Genomic DNA, 26,031 nt, shown 5'->3' with positions numbered 1-26,031 from the left:
CACACAAAGTTGTATGGATTCATTTTTTAAGTTATAAACGACATTCTAAACGAGGCTGATAATCGCAAGAGTATGAATTTTGTGGGCATAATTACTCGAAATCATTTCAAGCACACAGATGTTCCAGAAAACTTAGGCTTGCCATAAACTAATATTTGTGCCCTAATGTAAGCAAACCTTTGATACTCGTCATTATATTTGATGAATATCAATTCATACAAAAACAAAACCACAGACTTTATTAACACTCCCTTTTCTACACTTTTAGCAATTTTGAAAATTTTATAGACTTCAGTCAGTGCTGCATTTTTATAATTAAATTCTATGAAAAATTTTGATATGCCATTTTTTAAATCGAATGCAAGAGGATGATCTCTTCTGTTATGTAATCACTGGTCAGAACTGACTGTTTTAGCTCAAGGACAACTCTGGGCAGTTTGTTTATTTTCCTTTATTAACATTAAACTTCTCTTCGGTTTTTCAACGTTCCTCAGCCGACTCGCATCAAGAGATGAATTCAGATAATTCATTTATCGTAACAAAAAGAATAAGATATTATTAATGATGTGGACTTCTTTTTTCAATTTGCATGGGGAACAATTTTATATCAAAACACATTACCGGAAATTTCACTTATCCTTGAAGCCCACATAAAAGATAAACAAAAGGGTACGTTATATAGAGTATTTCTATTTGATTAGATAAGTCAAATGTCCTTAAAACCAATATATGAGTCAATGCAGTGACTTGATCAGTACATGTTTCTTTCTTTCTTTCCCCCACATAAGGTTGCGAGACCGACAACTGGTGCAGTTGACACTTTTTAAATAAATCCACTTAAAAATAAATGTTTTTCTTCTTTATCCCATACTCATATGGGTGGGGCTGGTGGTAGGAAAAGCAGAACCGTTTAATATGTCTTCAAAGGATCCAAAATTTATGAAAAAGTAGATGATAGAATAGAACAGAACTGTAAATTTTAGAAAATTTCTGAACGCATTTCAGAATAAAAATTTTCTGACGAACATCCTTATAGTTAATCATTTCATGTTAGAATCTGCGTATGGCCCTATAATATTTTATAATATATACATATATATAATAAAATTATTGACATGTATCCTCAGGGGTGTACAGAATATGATAGCTACATGAAAAAGTTACATCATTACTAACTTTCTATTGACAGTTTTCCTCCAAATTAATCTGTTAGCTGTCAAATTTCCAATATTATCAGATCTTATATTTCTCTCTTCACTTTTTTACTGTATCGATCCACCTACATCTTGGTCTTCCTCTGAGTCTTTTTCCTGACATCCTGGCAAAAAAAAAAAAAAAAAAAAAAAACACGTTACGCTAACCTTTGCTCTCCGATTCTGTTTAAGAGACATACCCCACGAGATGGGCTCTGCTAACACTTTCCTGAATATATGTCGCCGAATTGAAGCCTTTGGCTCTTCATATATCTAATGCCGTTCCTGAATATTAACAATATCAACTTCTAATATCCTGATTTGATATGATACTGCCGTTGATGCCATTTTTTACATCTAACCCAGTTCTCGGATCCATAAGTTAAAATTGGTGTGAACATTGTCTTGTATACAACTAATTTAGTGTTTTGACTACTTTTTCTCTTTTTCCGTATAAATTTATTCAGTCGACTTCCCACCATGCCAGCTTCACTAATTCTGTTGTCTATTTCCACATTTAACCTGCCATCTTCACTAAAAAACTGTGCCTAAGTAGCTGAAGTGTTTTACTTGTTTTATAGCCTCTCTATTCAGGCGAAATTGATGCTTTCAATGTTTCTACTTTGTATTTGTCGTTTTATTGCTGAATTTCATACCAAATTTATAACAGCAATTATTCCATTTAGTAAGGTAATCATTCAAACTTGTGCTGGAGTTATTTAGAAGTATAATGTCACCTGCATAAAGAAAAGAGATAAGATTAGCATCGCTAATTTTGATATCAGGTTTAATGTCACTTTCCTTCATAATATGATTCATATAGATGATGAATGAATGTACAGATGATGTGCACCCAGAAGGGTACACATCATCTGTACTTTTATTCACATCTGATTTTACATCAAACCATCTTCCTATATTTCCTTCAATTCTAACTGCACTAATAACTCAAACATAGATTAAGTATTGTTCGATATAATGTCCTATTTACATCATATAAGTGTAGTGTTTTGAAATTTTCTTGTCATATGCCTTTTCCCGATCTACAAAACTTAAATACAGATGCTTATTATATTCCCTCAATTTCTCAACTATTTGTCTTAAAGTGAAACTCTGATCCTAACAACCTTTATTTACCCGGAACTCAGTTTGTTTTTCTCCAAACTTCGGTTTAGAAACCCTATACAATAGTATTTTTAATTTCCACTATGGAAAGATAAAGAAATGTATACAGAAATGCATGAAATCGTAGTTAGTAATTCATTATTATTTACTTTATTTTCGAAAACATAAGATTTCGTTTTAAGACTTTTCTGGATGGACTTGAACACAGTTACCACACATTATGATATATATTATTTTACAACAGGATCTCGAAACTAAACTGTAGGCCTAAAGTCTACAGTTTAGTTTTAGAGACTACAAAGTCACTGAATCAATGAATGATCATTAGCTTATTAAATAAGCCTGTAAAATTTCAATGAGATGATGTGATGTCGGTGATGACTGAGTGCTCTTTTTTCGCTCAATTTGCAAAACTCATTTTTCTTGTATGAGAATGTATAGTAACTGTATGTGGAGCAAGTTCGTCTAAAAAACTCTGCTCTAGAAAATAAAGTAAATAATAATAATAATAATGAGAATGAAGATATGATGCAATTCTGTATGTATTTCTCTATTTTACATCAAACCATCAGGTTTCAAATTTACACCTTTCGCAAATTTGAAAATACTTTGAAGCTTTCCACCGTAAATAGCATTTAAAAGAAGAAAGTTCAGTTCCCATATGTTTTTCTGGAATTTGAGAAATAAGTTAGAAAAATAAGTAATTCCTTTTCTCAAGATCTAGAGAAACTCATGGGGTGGCTCTTGATATTTCTAAAGCATCTGATCATGTCTGGCATCGCGATATTCTGTTACCAAAATACAATTTATGGTCTCCCTCCTACCTTTTGTGATTGGATTGCTAATCTCCTTTCAGGCCTCTCATTGCGTGTCATGGGAGATCATTTCCTCTCATCAGATTTCTTTATTAATGCTAGAGTATCGTAGGATGCTGCATTCTCGTCCACGCAGCGATTTTCAACCGGTGTGCCGCGACAGGTCGTCAGGTGTACCGCGAGATTTATGAAAACAAATTAATTGAAAGAAATCATGTCGTAATTTGCGCATTTATTTATTAGTGTCTGGTCTGTTCTTCTTGTGTGTGTAAATCAATCAAAATTATGCCTATTTTTGCCAGATCATCAAAAAAATTAAAAGAACATATTTTTAGTGTGCCGCAGAATTTTAATAATTAGTCTAGGTGTGCCGTATTATGGAAAAGGTTGAAAATCACTGCTCTAACTTATATACTTCAAACCCCCGTTCCCCCCCCCCTCTCTCTCTCTAAGTTCAAATACTATCCATAGTTTTGCTGATGTCTCTTCATTCGAGAAACCTTGTTGTACTCAAATAGTTCAATCTTCGAGATCTCTCATAAATAATATTTTAAACACTCGTCTTCACACCATTCTCAAGTAGGGTGAAGATAACAGTGAATTTCAATACTGTCAAAACATAGACCTGTCTTATTACCTGGAAGAAACATCCTACCTCATTCGCTCTTACTTTTGATAATCTTTCAATCTCAGTTGAGGTCAGTTTTTCTCTTCTTGGACTGATTTTCATATCTAGCTTATCCTGGCATAAATATATCACATACATAGCCTCCGCAACCTCAAAAAAAAAAAAAGAAAACTTCGTGTTCTTTTTCGTTCACAACACTGCTTCTTCTCTGCTCAGTTCCTAACACTTTATAAATCCCAAAATCGACTGACCGTAGAATATTGTCTTTACATTTGAGGTAATGCACATAAAATTCCCTCCCTCTAAGAATTTTTGATTATATACATTAGTGGGCAATGCGTCTAAGTGGCGATCTCGCACAGACTCTCTCCAGTCACTTTCTCATAAGCGCTGGTTCTGCATTTATGCCTTTCCATGGTAATTTTACGAATGCTGCAATACCGAACTGGCCATTACATTTCTCCACTTTCCTCTAATAGCATAAGAACAACCATTGGTCAACATCCACAAGCACAATTCAACTCAAACGTAATGAACCAACGTCTCATTTTTCATTCCCTCTACCTCTGTTCTTTGGAGTGGCTTTTCCCATGCTGTTTTTCCCAACCAACATGACCCTGCTTTTCAAGAAACTTATTAACGGATTCTTCTTTCTTCATGATGTCTTTCCAACATACGGCACTGTTGTGTTATATATTTTGCGACCTTTTATGTATGTGTATATATATCCCGCCGACACACAAAAAAAGGTTTTTGTTCTGTAAACCTCTATGCATTCATACTGTGGATGGCCTAAGGAGTTTTTGCTATTTTTTTTATTTATTTTTAGCATAGTCCAGAAACCCTGCACTAGAGACCAAACATGAAACTGTTTCAATCTCCAGGCTTTCAATAAGAGTGGTGGAATTCATTTTCCATCTTTAGAAAATCACTAGCATCCATGCCCCACCACGGGGTTCGAATTTGCAACTTGTTAGTTGGAGTGCGGTATATAAAGAGCCTCCGTATCTCAATCTGTTTCGACGATGCTGTTCGGTTGGAAAGACGCGGGTTCAAGTCTCATCTAGGACGCAAAGAACTTTTATCAGAACTTTTCAAGGTGAGGATGGGTTAGCAGGTCTCATACGGAGATGAAAGTTTTTCGTTCCAGAAAGTCGGGTTTTTTTCATTCTCCAAACTGGCCAGAAGAATACACGCAATATACATTTATAGAATAAAACTTAGGATTAACTGCCCTCCCATATACAATAGTCGGGTTTCTACGTTGCCAAGTTACTTAGTTGGCCGTGATAGGCCAAGTAAGTAACCTGGAAATTTGTATGGAAAATAGATAGATATAGATATCCCCACATTATTCAGATCTATGAATCAGTTTTTATTTTAATAAACAGTTTAAAGTATTCTTGCTTGCTAAATAAATAAAAATAAACCCTATAGACCGCTTTATTCTCCAACGGAATTGGCAATTATTAGCCCCATTGGAAATCAGTTGGTAGCCGGTAACGACCTTCGTCATCGCCGGAACATTATATTGCTACTTTCTTCACCTCATGTTTTTAATCCTGATATTATTGTATGAAATAGTGTGAGTTTTGCAGTTGATTTTACTGACTTCTGGAGTTAAAAATAAATAAATAAAAACTGAGTTTCCGAGATAAAAAAATAATCTATTTTTACTTGCGCTGCCAAAGATCGGCTATCTTGAAAACCAGTTGATAAAAAGTGTACAAAAGTTCCTGTGGTTAGTAACGAGAATCGAAACTATAGAATATTTCTGCGAGGCTACGTGGGAACCTTTCTATTTCTGAATTATTAAGTTTTTTTTTTTAAATTAGTACTTTATTACTTTATTATCAAATTCGTATAACAAAGAACTAACAAACATATTTGCTTATACATGAGATAACTATAAAGAGACGATACTTAACAACTACAATAATTGTTGCTAGTTTGTTGCTAAGGCTTCATTACTCAATTTATCTAAAATCTCCTAAAAATCCCCCCCCCCTCTCTCTCTCTCTATCTGAGTTAAGTTTGATGTTTTTCTGACTATATTATTAGGATAATAATGAAATCTGTATAAAAGTAAAGAAAAACGGTGACCATGTTATATTTTGACATTTGATCCATTGGGTTATGATTCGTTTACTTACAAGCGTTAATTGCTTACACTAAAACAAAAGTGTGTGTGTGTGATGATAAAATTTTACGCAATAACATATCGAAGTCCGAATCAAACTTAATAAGACTGACTACATCCCATAGCAATGACTCTCAGCTACTGTGGAATCCCAAGTTTAAATGAAAACTCTTAATTTATGACTCTAATTCGAAGAAACAAAATAATGTTTATTTTAATGAAATTTTGAGTCAATGTTTATTTTATTATTATGCGACACCTCCAAGGAGTCCAAAGACTCATCGAGGGAGGACTTACTTCAAAACTCTCTGTCTCTACCATTCATTCTACCAATTACAACAAACCGGAACTACACCAACGCCATCTACTGCCCGCCACCACCACTAGTACTTTCACAGACAATCATGCCCACTGCGGGATTCGAACCTACAGCCTTTTGGCTGGAGAGCGGATACGCTAACCATTCGGCCAGCTCACCGAGTGTTTTTTTTTATTGGTTATTAATTGGGTAAGATTTTTCTCAAAAATTTACATGCAGAGATTAATGAATTCTATTTCATTCCCCAAACGATAAGATCTTTCGAATATGAGATGACAAAAAATAGTCATAACCAAACTATATTTGTGGGCTTCGACACATCTGAAGCCCAAAGAAAAGATAAATGGGATGGATGATACCATTTCATACTCAAAATATCATGGTTCAACCCTGATGGTTCTGGATTTAAGAAGAAAGTTGATTTATTTAATTTTTTTTTTTTCAGATTTCCACGCTATTGAAGATGAATTCCTGAAATAAAAAAATTAGTAACTAACTGTAATAACTTGCAGTATTATGAATCAGTTTGTGACAGAAGAACCAGAGGCTTTTTATTTTTTTTAAATTTAAATTAATCTCTGCATGTAAATTAAAAATTTACATGCAGAGATTAATGAATTCTATTTCATTCCCCAAACGATAAGATCTTTCGAATATGAGATGACAAAAAATAGTCATAACCAAACTATATTTGTGGGCTTCGACACATCTGAAGCCCAAAGAAAAGATAAATGGGATGGATGATACCATTTCATACTCAAAATATCATGGTTCAACCCTGATGGTTCTGGATTTAAGAAGAAAGTTGATTTATTTAATTTTTTTTTTTTTCAGATTTCCACGCTATTGAAGGTGAATTCCTGAAATAAAAAAATTAGTAACTAACTGTAATAACTTGCAGTATTATGAATCAGTTTGTGACAGAAGAACCAGAGGCTTTTTATTTTTTGTTAAAAAAAAACATGATTTTAATTAAACTGTTTATCTTGGAGTCTCATTGATGGAATCCACTCAACGTGTGTTATTGCCTATGAATCCGTCTTTGTTCGTAAAAAAAAAAATAATAATAAAATAATAATAATAAAATACATTATCTAAATATCTTTTTCATATGCTCTTGTTCTGCAGAATGATAAATTTCTCATCAATAAAAAACATGTTTCAAGCAATATGACAAAAAGGCAAAAATGAAATTCTGAATTTTTATATACCATCTTTTTTTTTTTAATCAACTGTCTTGTAAGAATATATGGATTCATTAAACACTGTAATGATCATTGGGATTACCATTAACTTGGATGACATTTAAGTCAGTATATCAAGTTGTAAAAACCAGCTCTATGTCGCTGTGAGCAACCACCACCATTACGCTTTATCTCAACTGGTCATCCAACCTTTAGAGTTCATTGTGCTGTCCATACGGATGATCACTCTCAACCCCCACACAGCGAAGTAAATCTTAAAACTCGCATTCTTGACAGAAACCGTGACTGAGCATTCAGATGATGGATTGCATCGGTCAAAAGACGAGCTCTCTGCGTTCTGATTCTTAAAACAAGGTAATTTTCCGTAGAAAATCTCCGGCACAAATGATAATCCCAACTGTGTGGGGAAGAAGAGGTATTTTTTATGCAAATGCAGTTAGCTAATGTTTTTTCCTCTTTAGATAATTGTCTAGAATCAGCCATTTTATTCAAATGCTTTTGATTGCAACAGGAAATGTACCTCAGCTTTTACCAAAATGGTAAAACTGTCATTATCAAAAAAAAAAAAAAAGCTCTTTCTTTCTTTTTTTTTTTTTCTTCAAAATACAGTAATTATTAATTTTATAGATCGTTTTTGAATTAAAATATATGAAATGCAACAATGAAAAGAAAAGATAATAGATAAAAAAAATAAAAACAATTCTACCATTTGTCAATGCATACTGATATTTCATCAGACAGTGAAAAATATATATGTGAGAACGAACCAGCCAATGGAAGTGGAGTGAGGGAATTTTGGAGACCATATTTCCTATTTAGTATATTAACCTAATTTTTTTTTTTTTCTAAACACACATCACGAGAAAATATCTATTTTTAGTCATTTCAAGTAAGACCATTTTGATACAAGGAGACAGTGATACAGCATGATTCATATGACGTTTCGAAATGCTAAATCCATTTCCACTTATATTCGGCTAAATCTAATGCAGGAAAAATATTTTATTCCATAATATCTTATTTTCTGTTTGTTTGTACTTATTATCTTTAAAAGAGGAAATCGTTTGGGTATTTTTTTATTTAATAAACAGACAAGAGGTAATTGCTTTTGATGAATTTTCTCAAAAACATATGTTTCATAAAAAAAAATATTTTCTTTTTCTTACCATCTCCTATTAACCGTAAGATAATGCGGGCCATGTCTTGCACTTGGCGCATTCCATAGTCTGCTGATCCATCAGCCTCCAATCCGAGATCTTCAAGGAAAAGTCAGTTAAGGAAACAAAACAAAAGTTTAAAAATTCTTAATAGGGTAATTAGGCTATGTTTCAAGGAAGCGTACAAACTATACTTGCTTGATATTTTGAGCAGCCTAATAGTGCATATTATTTGTATTATTAATTACACAGAAACACACAAAGTAATACTTGACGTTAACTTAACGTTAACGATGTTTTTCAAAAAACATCGCGAAAAAATTGAGAAATGCTAATTATTAATAAAAGTAATATTTCCAGATTAGTTGCAGAAAACATAATCTGTAGCTTTTAAAATAGATGTATTTATATTAGCATGTTTTTAAAATAAAGATTTAACTGTAAAATCTCACTTGCTACACTTGAATAAAATATTTGTAATTTTGATCATATTCTTTGTTATAAAAAATAAGGAAACGAGTGTTTTTAAAATAGTCCTATGGAAATTAATTTATTGACACTCAGGAAAAGTATAAGATCAACTTCTGTGGTAGCTATTGCCTCGTTCAAATCTAAACTAAACATAATGTTTTAAATTTTAAACTAGATGTCCCATTTGGCTCCAAAATAAAGTGCTGGTATTCATATAGTATGTTATCTCGTTGTACTTCACACACATTCATAAGAATGATGCACAGTGATAATAATAATAATAATAATAATAATAATACACATTCATACGCATGTGTACTAAGCATGTTTTACACATTCTCAAAATCAAACACTTCATTAGGCTTAAAAATGAATTCTTATGCATTATCTTAATGCTGCGGTTTAATTTCATATAAGTTTGCAAAATTATATAATTTGATCTAAGCTATTTTCCCCTCTCGCTGGAGGTGGCATGCCTTCTGAAAATAAAACTTACATCAGGACTTAAGGACCAAACGGGAAAAAAGCTGAGATATCTTATATGATAGCCAACTCTGTTATTCAGTTCATATTGCTAATTTCTAATGTGTTACTAGCTGTAATTTCGGCGCGTGCAAATAGCAATGTTAAATTGATGTTAACGAAATATAAAATGCCTACAGTGCTCTATTTATTATGGGCTAGTCAAGATTTTTGGGCTACTTGGAAATCACTACCGGATAAGCAAGGTGGCGATATCGCACTAGAAGACGACTTAAAATGTACTCATTTTTATATAATAAAGCAGCATATTCACGTATGTTGGGTATAGGATGTCATCTGGACTGCATAAAATGCCTTCGCATCGGCATGTGCATCTCAGTTTGGAAACCCTTCATCTGCACCGATCAACATTTCTTAAATAAGTACACTTTTTTAGTTCTGGATATTAATACTTTTCATTGAAAATCCACCCCTCGGCTGTCTCAAACTGTTATTTCGACTGTGACGGGTATTCGTAGTAAAAGATTTCACAATACATTTCTGAAAATTGCTAACATGGTTGCCTGCTTAACTGACATCTTTACTGTCATTTGTTTTTCCAAAGAACAGCAATACGAAGACCTTGTTTCTTTAATGTTACGTTATTCTGGATTATGCAATCTCAAATTCTCTTATCTTGCAATGGGAAAAACAAACAAATATTTTATTGCTTGCAAAATAACAGTAACAACAAAAAGAAAAATATAAGTAAATAGATTTCAGATTGAGGCAATTATACACACAGCTGGGGAGGCTGTTGTTTTTATCCCCGTTTCCTTTTATTAGCATTTAAAATTATTATCCATACAACATTCTCTATCCTCCCAAATTTTTTTTTTTATGTAGGAATTTGCGAAGAGCGCATGCGTACCTGTATTATTTTTGTTTATAAAGAAAGCTGACAGATGAAATAATTAAAACGGATAAATAACTCTTGATGTTCCATATTTCTACATTCTCCTTAATGCAAGCAATACTAGGTTTCCAACTAAGCCCACGTAGGTCATGGCACTAAGACTCCCTGTGATGATAGAGATGGGTGTTTCCGTCACTTTTGTAACGACGTGTAATCGTTTCATCCAGCCGAGTTACGAAACCGGAAGTTATTTTGGAGCTCAATGACGTCATCATACACTGGTACTGAAGTACAACTGCCTGCCTCTACACGATACGTGTGGCATTATCTACAAGATTTGCGTAAGTCAAGGAAAATAACCAGTATGACTTCTTAAGGAACACTCTTGTACTACTTTTGTTTGTGAACAGGGTGATGAGCTTAAAGCTAGACAATAGAGAACTGCATTATAGTAACAGCAGTGATGGGTGGATGTTGCTATCTCTACTTGTTTCTTTTTATGGCTTCATATGGACGTGTGTTTGTATGCACATTTTTTTTTAACAACAAGAGTGCCTTATTTACCTCGATTTTCCGGTTAGTTTGAATAAATGTTCGAGAACTCGAATTAAACTAGAAAACTGAAGCCAGAACCACACACACACACACACAGGAATAGTTTCTTATTCATGGTTATGGATAGATAAACAAAAACAGCAATCAGAGTGGCCGTTTTGCAAGAGTGATTTAGGCAACTACTGCGTGAAACACGTTCCCATTTCGAAAATGTCACAAATCTTGAGTATTTTTTATCAGATACGCTTCATTTGAACTGTCTTGGTTCTGTGCCACAGCATACAACTTATAGACAGGGGGAAAAACTGTAGATTACGAGAACTCGGGGAAAAATACACCTATCCACACACCAATGATTACACAAAACACACCCCCTCGTTCTTTAGTGCATATATTCTTTCTAAAGTGCGCGTTGGATTCAAATTTTCAAGTTGCGTGATATTACGTCTATGTTCAAGGTAATTACTATGCAAACAAAAACATGTTTTCGCTAATATTATTATAATAGGAGATAAAAATGGGAAAAAAGTCTTCATACATGATTCTGTAATTATTCTATGACCACTAATAGTAACACTATGCCTTCATTCTGGAATCAAACCTAATTGCGGATGGTTAGTGGGGGTAGATGGGTATGTAATATAACAAATAAAGAAACCAAATTGTATTTATTGTGTTTATATTTTATTTATTATATTTTGTGGTGGCAAAATAGAGAAACCTTTTGTGGAAGTGTTTTGCATGTTGGTCATAAAATAACATTCTGGACTCCATGAAGAAGAAAAATAAAATAGGGTATTATAAGTGGTCATAACATTGTTATGACGTGATAACACAAGTGTTTTCTCTTGGAGTACGTGTTTGTGTGTTTAATTTTCAGTTACGTTACATCACCAAGACTTTTTGCAAACAGTTCAGATACACTGTTATATTTGTGATACTTTGGTAATTAAAATTAAAATCGTAATTACAGAATTCGAAAATATATATATATATTATTCATAAAGTATGCTTAAAATCCTTACGAGAGAGAGATTTATTGAATAATTCAGATTAGGAATAATGATAGAGCCTTCCACAAGCAAACATTGTCTGCTTCCTTGATAATAATTGTTTTTAATAGCAGTAAATCTGCTCTCTGTCTGTATGTCTTCCCCCCCCCCTTTTTTTTTTAGAGTAGAGCATTCAGGTATACGTAATATTCATTTCAAAAATACAAGAGATTCAAGGTCATCAGATAAAGACCGTGATCCAGGTTATAGTAAGAAGTATGCAACATCTCTCACGGTCAGTGTCAAGTGCATGATACAAACAAATATGGAGCGTGAACCAAACTCACTCTGTCTGTGTGTGTGTGTGTGTGTGTGTGTGTGTGCTTGCATGCGGGTATACACACGCTTGCACGTTAAACATCTTAAAAAAATGGGAAAGCTGCCAAAACATCTAAGGAAAAAATTCTGTTTCAATAAACAATGTAAAGCTGGTCAAGGCTATGCTTAGTATTCACGACGAAGTAAAAAAAAAAAAAAAGAAAGAAAGAAACATAACTTAAGTACATGCGCAACTTCTATATTGTTCTAATATATCAGTTTTGTTGTTTTATATACTGAGATCGAAGTAAAGAGCCAATAGCCTCATCCATAAATCGTTGATCCATCAGTAGTGACTAATAAAGATAACGGTAGGAAAACAAATTGATGGAAGAGAAACCTCAATTAAAAATATTCGCTAACAGATATTACAAATTTCCTTCTGCTACGACATATGCGAATTGCATAAAATTATCAAATATATGAGAAACCCTGTAAAGACTTTACTATCTTATGAAATGGTATTAAGAGAGACATTTAATCAGAACAGGTTCGCAATGAAGGATGTTTCTTTTTTAATGCAAAAATAAGCATTAAAAAAGAAACAAAGCCTTAAGTAGTAGTAGTAATATGATTAGTTTGGTAAATATTTAAAATGTTCTACTTTCTTTGGTTACGTGAGGATTCGTAAAAATAATAAAATTGACATTCGTCATAATCTTCTAAATTCCTTCAAATTAGTAAATTATATAAACAACGCAATATTTTGTAAAGACATGCCATATGATTACTAATTAAATATATTAATTGTCGTTTTAACTAAGATTCGAGCTTATTTTCTTGGGCTGTTCAAGGCTAATAGGCTCTTCGTTGTTTTGTGGTAATGCTCACGGAGGAACTTCAGTGCATAGTATCTCGAGTCTACATTAATCTTTCCCTCCCTCCCCCCAAATAAAACGCAAACTGGGATGTTAAAACTGAGTCCATTCTGATATACGCATGGTGATTGCTTTTTTTTCCCCCTTAAGTTATTCCACCAAGGAGGCGAGATCGATTTCCTCTTTCGTACAGAATTCGAACCCATGGTAGAGTGTGAATCCTGCGATAGGCATAGATGTTTGTGATTGCCTCATAAATTCATGCATAAAAATAGATATACATCTACTAATATGGACTGGGTCGTTATGGGGAAAACAGACTCAACTCTATGAATATTATTATTACATATGAGAAATACTTTTCCTTAAAGCGAATCTATCTGTTCGTATCAGGTTATACCTCTGTGGCAAAACCACCATTTGAAGCAGATAACTTTAAGTAATAGATGTGTGGATTGAAAAGTTCAAATAAATGCAAATTATTTCATTCAAATATAAAATTAGTAGTTAGGTAGATACAGGTAAAACTTATAAAATAACATGCTGACAAGGAAATTATTATAAACTAAAAAAAAACGATAGTCATCAAAATATTTTACTGATATTCTTCGTTCTGATTGATGTCATTCTTATGTTTCATTCATTCACAATTTCTACAGATAGCTGCCAGAATAATTACTAATTCTGTGCTGTCGTGTGATATCATATACACTATTCTGAGTTCAAAGGAAATTTTAAAAAAAAAACCTTAAGAATGAGTCACTGATCTTGTTAGTTGTACAACTCATCCTACTAACTTAATATTTGCAATGATGAAATTCAAAATATCAAAATTCGTATTAATTATCAATGGGCCATTCATTTGACGCATGTTAATGGATGTTAGTCTGACTGAGTCCGAACTCAGTGACAATAACTCAAGGTAGATAGAAGAAGATGAAAAAAAACACCACAGAAATCTGGATTTTATCTTTTCCGCTTTTATCTTCCATTCTCTTTCGAAACATGCCATCAAGAAATGAATACATATATAAAGGATCTACAATACGTTTACTCAATGGTGTTGGGGAACAACCTGAACTATAAAACTGAAATATCGCCAGCTGTTTGAAACTTTGGAAATTCCAGTTGTTTACTAGGAAATCGATTTGAAATTTAATTAAACACTGAACCTTACCTTCTAATCTAACAATACTAATGCCATCTGTATTGCTTTTATTTCTCTTGTAGTCACGTACACTTCATGGTATCCCATTACACTCCAGGTAGACGTCCAGGAGACCACAGGATTATTTTCACATTTTATCTGGTCACAATATGCCTACGACGATTATCCTTCATCAAACTGCTTTAGTGTTTACAACTACTACTGCAAATGAATAGAGTGTGTGATCAACTAGGCGAGAATTAGTCATTGATTGCAAAATCCTAAGTAATGCAATATCATATGTTTCATATCCTCTACTGTCAATGCAGTATTATGGGCCTAAACACTGCTCATTAAACAGTAATATATTGTCCAAAGTATGCAAATACAAAAATTAAAGATAGTTACTAGGTAGCACCCGCTCTAATTTTAAATCATAAACTGTTGATTACAACTCGGATTAGCATATTCATTTAAATAAAAATAAATAACTATTTTTTACAATTTAGCATTAAATATCTTACCTAAGGATTATTAGCAAATTTTTGTTAAGATTATTTAAATTATCACCGATCTGTTTGATTTTAAGTCATTGCTTTGTAAATACAGGAAGCAGACAGAGGATTATTAACAGGAATATTTCATCAGCACTTTGTAAAGATAAATAAAGGGTGGCGGCCACTGCTCCATCTATACTACGTTATCTTCAAGTTCAAAGAGATATCAGATACGTGCAAGAACAGGGAATAATCTTTAATCCCGTGAAGAGAACTATGATTATCACGATGAGCTCTAACAGGTGTACTATTTCAAAGTTCTAAAACGAAAAAGTTTGTGGACATTTATTAGACAGTTTCCATCAGAAAAATGGGGAGTGTTTGCAGTAAAGTTGCAAATGTATTCCTATCGTGTTATAATGCAAATAATTTTCCCTTTAAAAAATAAAAATCCTTGTGACTATTGCCGATCTATACTAGTCTCTGAATAACTATTATGAAAATCATCCTTGCAATTTTAGTAAACATAATTTTATACATAATAATAAATATTTGGTTTTCTATTATGACTTAAATATTTAAATACGAACTGGTTAAAAGTGATCAATCTTAACGCTTGATTCAAATTATTTAGCAAACCAATTCTGAGATCTTGAATAGTCTGTAAAACTGGAAATAATTTTAAAATATCGAAGTCTACAAAATCTCTTGTTAATTATTAATGTTACAAATAACAGATACACTTTGGACGAACGGATTTGGATGAATCTGGTATCTGAAATTTGAATATTTCAACACATAAAAACCATTTTTGTGCAAAATGCTCCAATTTTGTTTAAGATGAAATTTAAAGAACTAGTCATTGAACGTGGGGAAATGTTCATTTCCACAAAAAAAAAAAAAAACTAAACAGTAAAACATCGAACTCGTTACTGTTTTGATATTTTACTGTCATTCTGTTTATGATATTTTATTAGCAACAGCAGTAATATCATACCCATTACGGTATAATTGATTGTACATTTTATAGATTAATGCAGACATTGTGGTACTCAAATTAAGTAATGATATAATATGCCTCTTCGTATAGTCTAGTGACCGACCCAAATCAATACCATTGAATTTGAATATTTCGACAGATAGAAACATTGCGCTTGTTCCACACACACACACACAGGTTATTGATTCTAATCCTACTATAGCATCAGTATTTGTAAAAAAAAAATCTTTAAATAACACGATTTTCATTATTTAATATGACATCCATCACTTTGCATATTGGAGAACCTGAAGCGCAATAAAATGTACTTGATCTTCAGCGCTTTGTTATTTGATCTTGTCCTGCACACGCGATACTAATTCATACATACATACAAAATACATACAATCTTTGTATGTATTTTGCATCAGAGCTTATAAACACTGCCTGTATGGTATTGATGCAAACTTTAACTCCTGAGTCGTAAGTTTCACAGTAATTTTTGGTTTCGTGATTTAAAAAATGCAAGTTTTTTTTATAGATCTTCCCAGATAATTTATTTAACCATGAAGTAGTGAATTTAATCCCATTTTATAGATTTTAAATGTACATAAATATTTTAATTATTGCTGTGATAAAACTAAACCATTCTTTTGTGTTAATAATAAAATATTATACTGATTGCTTCCATATTATTTTAAAATTAAAACTTTGATATGATAACTGATTTTAAATGAAGTAAATAATGAGCAAAAAAGAAAGCTTTACTTATAGATCTGAACGAGTAAAAGAATTTTGTTTTTGTTTTTTGGGGGAAGGAAAGTATTTGGGATACAAAGACCAGCGAGAATTTAAAAACATATTAATAGTTAAAGTATGATTAGAGTATTTATTTATTAGAAAAAATTAGAACAATTTTTTAGATGAAAGAAATGGGGGAAAGTTGTAAAGAATTTAGAAATATTGATGATGACGATAAACGTCATGCTGCTACTTAAAATAATCAGGTAAACAATTTAAATAGTTATTGCTTTTAAATTAATATTAAATGAAAGTTACTGTCGCGCTTCTTAGGAACTGTAACAATTTTAATGAATTTTGAGAGGAAAGGAAAAGCATGATAGGATTCTACATGTTGGGATTAAACAGAAATACGGTCAAATGCCGCTACTCTGGTAGTATCACAAACCGTAAAATAGTATAATAGTAAGTTGTACATCGTCGTGCTACTTTCACGTAATAGCATTTCATGGATGATGTAAATTCGCATGTAACAATCATTTAAAAATACATCTACAGCGCTAAACCTCCATATGATGAAACAATATATTTGAAAATACTTTCCTTTGGAATATTAGTTCAGCCGTTAAAATAAAAAAAAAATGCTCTTATTTGCAAAAATAGTTAAAACACCTTATTATTATTATTATTATTATTATTATTATTATTATTCCTGAAATTAACAGGATAAAACTCTTTCCAGTTTCGAAGTTCAAAAACATGTTTCACAACTGACATCATGAATCAATCTTCGGTCCTTCACTTTCAGAAAAAGTGGTAGAATGAGGTTAAAAAATAAGAACTGGATTCCAGTTTATTTAACTCTGGTGAAACACGACACAAAGTTTGAACGTGCCTTGAGTTCCATCATTCTCTACCACCAAGAAAGTTATGGGAATGTGTTCTCAGAATATGAGAACGGGTTTCAGAGTGTAATTAAGTTTATTGGGACTTTGTCTAATTTTTATCCACCGTCACGTCTTTAAGAATATAATTTACATAAAGAGAAATAAGAATGAAATCCTTCTCGAATTAATCTCTACAGTAAGAGAGTTCCGCATGTCAGGGTTAATGAATGCTTAACGATGTTCTTTTTTTTTTTTACTGAGACTAGCAAAGCCTTTTTTTTTTTAATCTATTGACTGTGCTCCTCAGAAATCATTGGAGAGAACTTCCAGTTTGTTTGCTGATTCAATGTGTACGTAGGCTGCCGTATTAATGTCGACTTTCAAACTGTGCAAATCCCTTATCACAAATTATTGGGGAAGTCTTTGTTATCATAATCTGCCATAGAAATAGAGAGAGAGAGAGAGAGAGAGATAATGGTCTTCATGTGCGAATGGAACCATACCCGTTTCACTATCGCTTTTATCCACTTTCCCCTCCATCCCTCCCCATCAGTTGATTAAAACGCAGGGGAAAAAAGTGTTCATCATGCCACAGATGTGACACTTAATGCACACGTGATCAGCAACGTGCCTGCTTTGCAGAGAAACGTTTTAACAAGTCCAACTTGGCAAGTTGACGCGTGTCAGTTAACCATTTCATTCTAGCACTGCAGTCAAAAACTGCACGACGCTTAATAGACGTATGCAACTGTCAGTTGTCAACAAGATATGCATAGTATCATGAGCAATAAACTCACGGAAATTTTTTTAAAAAAAAACAGTATATTCAATTCCAATGTTTTTTAAAAATTTTCTGTTTTCCTTTTGATAACCAATTTTTACCGAGTCTCAAAAGGATATTTTTCCCCGTTATGAAAAAAGTATCCTTTAAACAAGTTTGTTAATGATTAAGCATTTTGTTGGGATACGTTATACGAGTTTAAATTATATACGTTTTTTTAAATAATTTATTTTAATTCTCACTAGAACATTCTTGGTGCAGTTAGTTTCAAAATAATTGTTATTTATTATTATTTTCGGAACGTAGTGATAAGGTAATTCCGTTGTCTCTCACATCACACCTGTTGTAAAGGTAAACACCGTAGTATTAAAGTACAGTTCTGTGGTCCACCTGTGCAAGATGCTTCTTTCCGATGACGACAACCTCCTCGTCTAGTTGGGAAACAGCACGTATGCAGTGTTTCGATTACTCTAAGCGCATTAATTCTAGAAAAAGGAACCTAGATTTTTTGTTCGGCAAGATAAAATTTCACTTGAAGTCTGAGATCGGTGATGTGTAAAAGAATTAATCAAAATTGTTTGATTCGGAAAATAATTGACCAAATGGAAGAATGAGTAAGGGCTAAGTTCACAAAACCAGAAGAAGAAGTAAAAAACGTGAAAAATTAAATGGGCAAAAAATATTTAAGATTTAAAAACATTTCTGGGTTATTTTCCCACGAAATTGGGAAAATAACCCAGAAACGTTTTTAAATCGCTTTGAAAAGAAAAAGATTGCAATCAAGGAACAGGAAAATGTTTTGAATAAACTCATATGAAACTATTGTGCAAAGAAATTCGAAAGGAAGTGCAGTTTTGATTATAAAAATAGTGGAAATCCTCATCTTTCCCATTTTAGTTTTATTTTATTTATTTAATAATTAAAGTATTTCTAAAGCAATATCATTGTGCGAAACAAAAAAAAAATATGTTTTTCGCGAGATTAGGTTAAAATATTCCTTGTAGAACAGTAGATTGTTGGCTACTATTTAATCGGTCTTGATTGTCATATTTAGCAAAAAAAAACGTATTAACATATATTCACAAATTACTTAATGGTTTTACTCCATTTCCCAAGTAAGCAAACAGACTAAAAGTCAAGTTTGCGCCTGCAATTGATGCAAGTCTAACTGATCCCACAGGTAGTGCAGGACCAGGCAACTCGTGGCAAAGGTGGAACAAGATCAGATCACTAATCTTAATATTTACCCTTAATGCCAAAACACATCTCCAAGAAGGGGATGTATGATGTTTTGTATTAAAGGCAAGGAAATGGAGTAAAACCAGGTTTAAAATTACTTGGTATCTTTAACATATATATATATATATATACACATACACAGGTCCGATATATTTATGGGGACAATTCATATAGCACCAGAAACTCAGAACCAGAAGGAAGAGGGTTGTGCAATCATAACAATTCCCGTCCCTACTACCCTTGGAAAGGGCCAGCATTCAAATCCTCAAATAGAAACCATCTAGAGCTTTTTACCTTAAGACAAATAGCATATCGGAATCTCTATCAAGTGTTGTATATCTTGAAATGGGTATGATAAAGCATCTTTGGCAAAACTGTTCAAAAGAGCAAAGATTGTAATGTAAACAGAACCTTATTAACAGTAGGCTATGTGCATTACTTACCGTATCTCAATTGTAAGTCAACAGAATTCAAGGACGTGTGCAGAAATATTGTGCGATATTAAATTAAATGTATTGCAGAGTTGCACGCTATCTCCATTTATTTATTACTTTTTGAAATCCATAATGGATGCTATTTTAAATTCTATTTTTTTAAAAAAAAAGTGGTTTCAAACATTACGCTTAGTTCTCCATTATGCAAATATGTCATTCTCTTAAATTTTCTGCGTTTTCAAAAATCTTTAATCAAATTAAATATCCTATAAAAATTTTGGTACGAAAATCAGTTAAAAGATAAAAAGAAAAAAAAAATCTCTGCATTCTCAGTTTTGAGCATATAAAGTAAAACATTTTAACTATTTTGCAAAATTTTTATTGAAGATGACAAGTGAAGCATGGAAAAGATGATATAGTGGAGAATCCGTTGGAAAGGGCTCTCAACTGAAACATCAAATCTGCAATGATGAGAAAGAAAGAAAGAAAAAATTAGAAGTGAACTATTTATTGCTTCAATAAGAGAACCATATTAGGTAAATATATGGAAGTGGACATTATTAGTATTCAAGGATATCAAGCAGAACTAATTTAAGGTGGTACAATCTTAATGGACAGAAAAGGTTAGAAAAACATTGTGGAAACAAAAATGGTTAAGAGTGCCAGGGTGGCGATCTGTCAAACAGTTTGGCAGAAAAGTGGCGATGGTAAATAAGTTAATGAATTGACTGTCATGGTATCCTAACTATTCTTTGAGGATATCCGAAAGTCGTGATGATGATACTGATTTCTATTTCTAGATTATATACAATTTACTAAATACAAATTAAATTAAATCACACAGGTTGTAATAATCTTGGAAAGACCAGTGCTCGAAAATTACTCTTATGACACGAGGAACACATGGAGGAGTTACGTTTTATCTCCAGGAAACGGATTTTCTTTGCCCGCCAACCAAATAAACTGGCTTGAAAACGCATGCTGTTGAGAGGCATTAACACCCTAGCTTTATGGCAAGGCCATTAGCTACCTTGGCGTGAGCCAAAACAACAACCACATTGACCAAAACCTGTTTAAGCTAAGATTTTGTTTTCTATTGGAGACCCAGAACCTTCCAGAATTCGTGTAACATACACACTGAAATATTAACTGAGATCTCCGATTAGACGGAATATAAATATTATACATAAACCTGGTGTATCTTTTTTTTTTTAACTTCGCTTCAGAATATTCAGTGAATAAATACTCGAGTCAACTGTCACGAAGAGCCTCTTCAGAGGAGAAGATACCAAATTTGTTTACGTTATCAGGACATCTTTCTCAACGTCATTTCACGTTATTGTCTCATATTTAGAGATACGGATAGATAGATAGATTTAGAACTAATCGCTACTGGAAATACAACTATTAAACCTAGATTATATAATTCATTTAAAAAAGGATACAGTTAAGCATATCTTGTATAGAGTGGATTTCATCGGAATGATAGAAGTTTCTAAACTCTTTACGCAGATCAAAGAAAGAGAAGTAGTAGTCTGGCAAGGTGATGCCCTTACGACATGTTTCAGGGTGTAGAACTTGCCGAAGGTGAAGTTGACCGTCTGTAAGGAACTGAAAAGGACGTCCGACGTCATTGGCTATCTTGGCTCGTACAAAGTTATCAAACTGCAAAAGTAAATAATTAAATAAGTTGTTAATGAAGAAAAGCATACATATAATGGAAAAAATCTAACGAGAAATATGTCAGTTATGAATAGTTAAAATCAAGTTGCATTAAAACCAAATAACCAACAAATACATAAACAACTTAATTGAGCAAAAGAGAATGCAAAATTAATTTTAAAAAAATTGATATATCGTATCCTATGCATGAGTCAAATAATCAAATAAAATAATCTGAATCAAATGGTATTAGATATTTTAATTCTATCACTAATCGATATATTACTGAGTGAAAATTCACTCGTGTAATGAGACTCGGGATTCCATAATCTCATTACACGAGTCTATGGTCTCATTACACATTTACATCCTTAAAAAATTCTCGAACAGTTGCTGCACAACACTAATGCAAATGTCGATAACTGTTGACCCTAGAGTCCATTTATCCAGAGGAGAAATGTTTTCCCTAAAATGCTGAAATGTGGCCAGTGTGAGAATCATTTGGTAAACCATAAAATCTGTCATTTTATTAGCCTTAATTTTTTTTTTTTACTGAATTAGAATTAGTCAACGTTTATTTATCCCTTTCCTATCATTAATGGTATCAAATGTTAAACAAAACATTGTAGTGAGATTCAAACCTTTTATTAAAAGTGCGCTTTGATTTAACGAACCCAAAATTTCACTAATCTATAAATTACCTTGTTAAAAAAAAAGAAGTTGAATTATTTATGAGTTTTTGTATATTGTTATTATCCTATCTAAGGCATTGCTACTGCAGTCGTTTAAAGACAACTGGAGTAACAAGTTTTTGTTTTTTTTTTCCAGTTGAGAGCAAAGGCAAGCCAGTTTGTCTTATCTGTTTAGAAAAGTATTTCTGATGTGAAATAATATATAAAATGTCATTAGACGAAAAAAATAAATAAAACATTAAAAGCAATTTGATTCTTTCTCTTGTAAACTTAGAAAAAATAAAATTTAAGTTTCTTCGAGTTACCAATAAAATATCTTTAAGAAACAACGAATTCGTAATGAATTATGCAGTGACAGACGAAAGTGTGAAAACCCAAAGGTCTACTGATCAGAATTTGCGAAGCAATGTTTATTATTTGTGGCTGAATAGGTGTGCCTTGATTAAAAAGAAAAACTTTCAAGATACCAGCCTATTTACGCCAAAAAGTTGTGCGAAGCATACAGAACGATGGGTGCAGATTTATTTCACTTGTTAACTAAGACAACGGTAACAAATGTTCTGTTGCTTATGCACTTGTTTTCGCGATAGATGAAGGCGATGGTATAGAAAATAATGTGCCATTGATAATCATGGAACCCAGCTATTAAACTAGAGCTGATTTATACAGTTTAAAAAGCACTATGATCAGGCAAAAATTTGTTCCAAAATAAAAGAAACACTTCTTTGAAATTAGATTGAAAAAAAATTAAAAAAAAAACAATAACAGACGGTGACAGAAGTAAATATGATTCTTAGACCAGTGTGGTGGGACTAATTCGCTCTGAAGTTAGGCAAGAGAGCTTTGAAATCCCCGTTTTTTCACATTAGGGGGAACTGTCCTGCAAAATGTTTTTATTTAAGAATGGTGTGAAAATATTGTAATTTTAATAGCAAACTCCACTATGCACAATGGTAAAAGTATGTCACGAGTTTATATGAAGATAAATAAATTCCATTTCTTGTTTTGAGTGTCCACGTACCAATATATTTTAATGAATTTAATTTAAAACTTCAAGGAAAAGGTAAAATACTCTTTCATATGTTTACTTTGAAGTGAAATTAAAATTGCTGCATAAACATATTAAAGAAACAATATGTTTTATGCAGCAATTTTAATTTCATTTCAAAATAAACATGCGAGACAGTACTTTACCTTTTCCTTAAAGTTTTAAATTACAATCATTAAAATATATTGGTACATCGACAATCGGAACAAGAACTGGGATTTATCCCAAAGCCATTTTGAAAAACGGCTTTGGAATCTTTCATTGAACCAGCTGATTGTGTAACACTAAAAACATCTGCAAAATGAATTTTCCTGATTTTCACAAGGGGTCAAATGAAACTCAGTTGTTCACATTGATGTCGTTCTAGCAAAGATGCAAGTGAGGAGGAGATGACTGAACTACAAAATAATTTATTATTATATAATAAATAATAAGATACGTTTTTTTTTTTTTTTTTGGTATGAACTTTAGGTCTGCTTATTTTTTGTACCTTGAAAATGTTACATTTAATTTAATCAGCAAATAAAATTATAAATCAATGATTATTTCGCCTTTAAGAACTAAGAAGTTTAAATACCTAAATAATGAATATTCAATTGTCATAAGGAACTTCCCGAAAAAAAGAACTGACATTGTAGAAAGTAACAATTGAATCATTAATAAAGGATTTAAAAAAATTCCTACCTGTTCGTTCGTGGCCTAGTTTAGATATTAAAAATAATCGACCATGCAGTGCCTCTGTTTGTCCTAAAACTACTCATTTATCATTAATCATTCTAAGAATAAATATGTCAGAGCGACCAAACGAGTTGTTCTTGAGTAGTCATTGTTATCACTTGACTTGTTTAGAATGATTTTCATGCATTTTTCCGGTCTCGCGCATTATATTTTCATTCTACTAGATAAATTCTATTTAACGTTATTATTTCTCACTATTACAGCCTATTGGTAACTCAGAGCTAATAAAGAATGAAAAAACATGCCTAACAAGGCGTGTGTTTCGTCATTCTTTCCCGAATACTTTTTTTTATAAATCTTAAAATGAAAGGCTGTTTGACCTACAGCCAGCAGCATAGAACGATTAGAGTTGAACCAGTTGACACGCAACTACTTCTGTAGATTGCAATTTTCAGGAAATTATATCTGAAGGAAATTGTTCCAAAGAACAGAATAGAGGAGAAAAAAAAAAAGATGCATTTCGGACGGAAATGTGTACATGGCGACTGTTTGTCAGATATTCTAACAAGTTTATCTAGTTTTAGCGTTTGCCATCGCTTTTATCCCAATACACTAATTAAATGTAATAACTTTTTTAATAAGGAAATAGTTTTAAAAATGTAAAACCCAGTAAGATTCGAACCTACAACCTGTTGCTGGCAAGTACAGTACTACAAACATCAATCAATGTGCAGCTGGTCTGTTATTTAATAGGCTATTAGGAATTTCGCCGATAATGCAGCGATCCATTGGAATGACTTTTGACCTTTATTCCCATCAACTGTCTAATTAAGACCCAATTTTTTAATAAAGCAATAATTCATTTATTCTTTTATGTTTGCACTTTGGATTATCACCGGAAGAAAATAGAAAGAAAAATAAACTGTTCTTTAATTTTTTTTTTTTTCCCTTGATGTTTCTTAGTTTATTGAAAAGAATGAAGAAATCTTCATGAAGAATGAAACTTTCATGCCGTGAACGTATATTCTGTATTGGTTTTTTTATCCCTTCAGTCGTTTCCGACCCTAGGTGACTTTGTAGGCTTGCCCACAAAGTGTTCTTGGTGAGATTTTTTACAGAGTAATTCACCATTGCTCCCCCCCCCCATTTTATCCGGGCTTGGGACTGGCATATGGCTGGGACGTATTCATGATTGTAATCCATGTGTGTGTTCACAGGGCCGGTTTGCCTGTTCTGGTGGACGAAAAACCCGAGTTTCCGGCGAAACCCTCCCCTTACTTCCGTATGAGACCAGCTAACTCACCTTCCGTCAAAAGAGACCAGATAAAGGTTCCTCACGTCATTGACGGGAATCGAACCCAGATGAAGCCCTTTGGTCTTTCTGCAAAGAGCTTCATCTTTTTTTTATTATTTTATATCATTTATTTATTTTTTTGAAATTTAGTAATGAACACAGTGACGATGGATATTACAAACAAATAGTGCTACTTTGCATCATCTATAAAATGTCTTTTTTTTTTTATTACACTCTGGTGTCAAATCTCCGAATCAAAGGTCTATGGTTATGACTTCTGCACTAGTTAATATATATATATATGAACATGAAGCTTGTAACGTGTCTCATGCATATTAAAATAGTCAACACGTGTCTACAACATTAAACAAGAGAGCGTGCCAAAAGTTACAAAAACTTTAACTTTAATTCAGTTGCATTATAAACTGTGAACGATAAGTTAGTTATTTTGAGTCTTTTTCATTTTAGACAATATTATGGGATGTGCTTACTATCCGTACCAATAAAATATTTAACAAAATATTTGCTTTCTTAAATCACATCAGAGCCTCAGAAACTCGGGTTTTTCCATTCTGCAAAACAAGCAAACCGTCAAAAACTCAACTTACAGACATGGCAGACTAATAACGATTAACCACAATATTCCGTCAGATCTGGTTTCGAAAACAATACTCGCATGCGTAAAACAGAAATCAAATTGTAGATAAAACTGTAATTACTTAACATTACAATACAAAGTATTCCGAAAATAGTTCTAAATTGTTAATACGGAGAATTT

At 32.5% G+C, this 26,031-nt stretch overlaps 1 protein-coding gene across 1 annotated transcript in view; it reads right to left on the bottom strand.

The window, feature by feature from the left end:
- Positions 1-26,031, bottom strand: part of fus (epithelial splicing regulatory protein fusilli) — a 123,479-nt gene that overhangs the window by 44,676 nt on the left and 52,772 nt on the right. The window contains exons 3-4 of the mRNA XM_090392436.1: positions 21,325-21,544; positions 8,592-8,681 (exon numbers count right to left, since the gene is read on the bottom strand). Of these exons, the coding sequence (XP_090248562.1) occupies positions 8,592-8,681; positions 21,325-21,544 (310 nt within the window). The remainder of the gene's footprint in view (positions 1-8,591; positions 8,682-21,324; positions 21,545-26,031) is intronic.

This window comes from Typopeltis vanoorti, chromosome 1 (assembly GCF_054136105.1).
Source record: "Typopeltis vanoorti isolate ZY-2024b chromosome 1, IOZ_Tvanoo_1.0, whole genome shotgun sequence".
Taxonomy (NCBI): Eukaryota; Metazoa; Arthropoda; class Arachnida; order Uropygi; family Thelyphonidae; genus Typopeltis; species Typopeltis vanoorti.
This window is presented reverse-complemented; position numbering and strand designations above follow the sequence as displayed.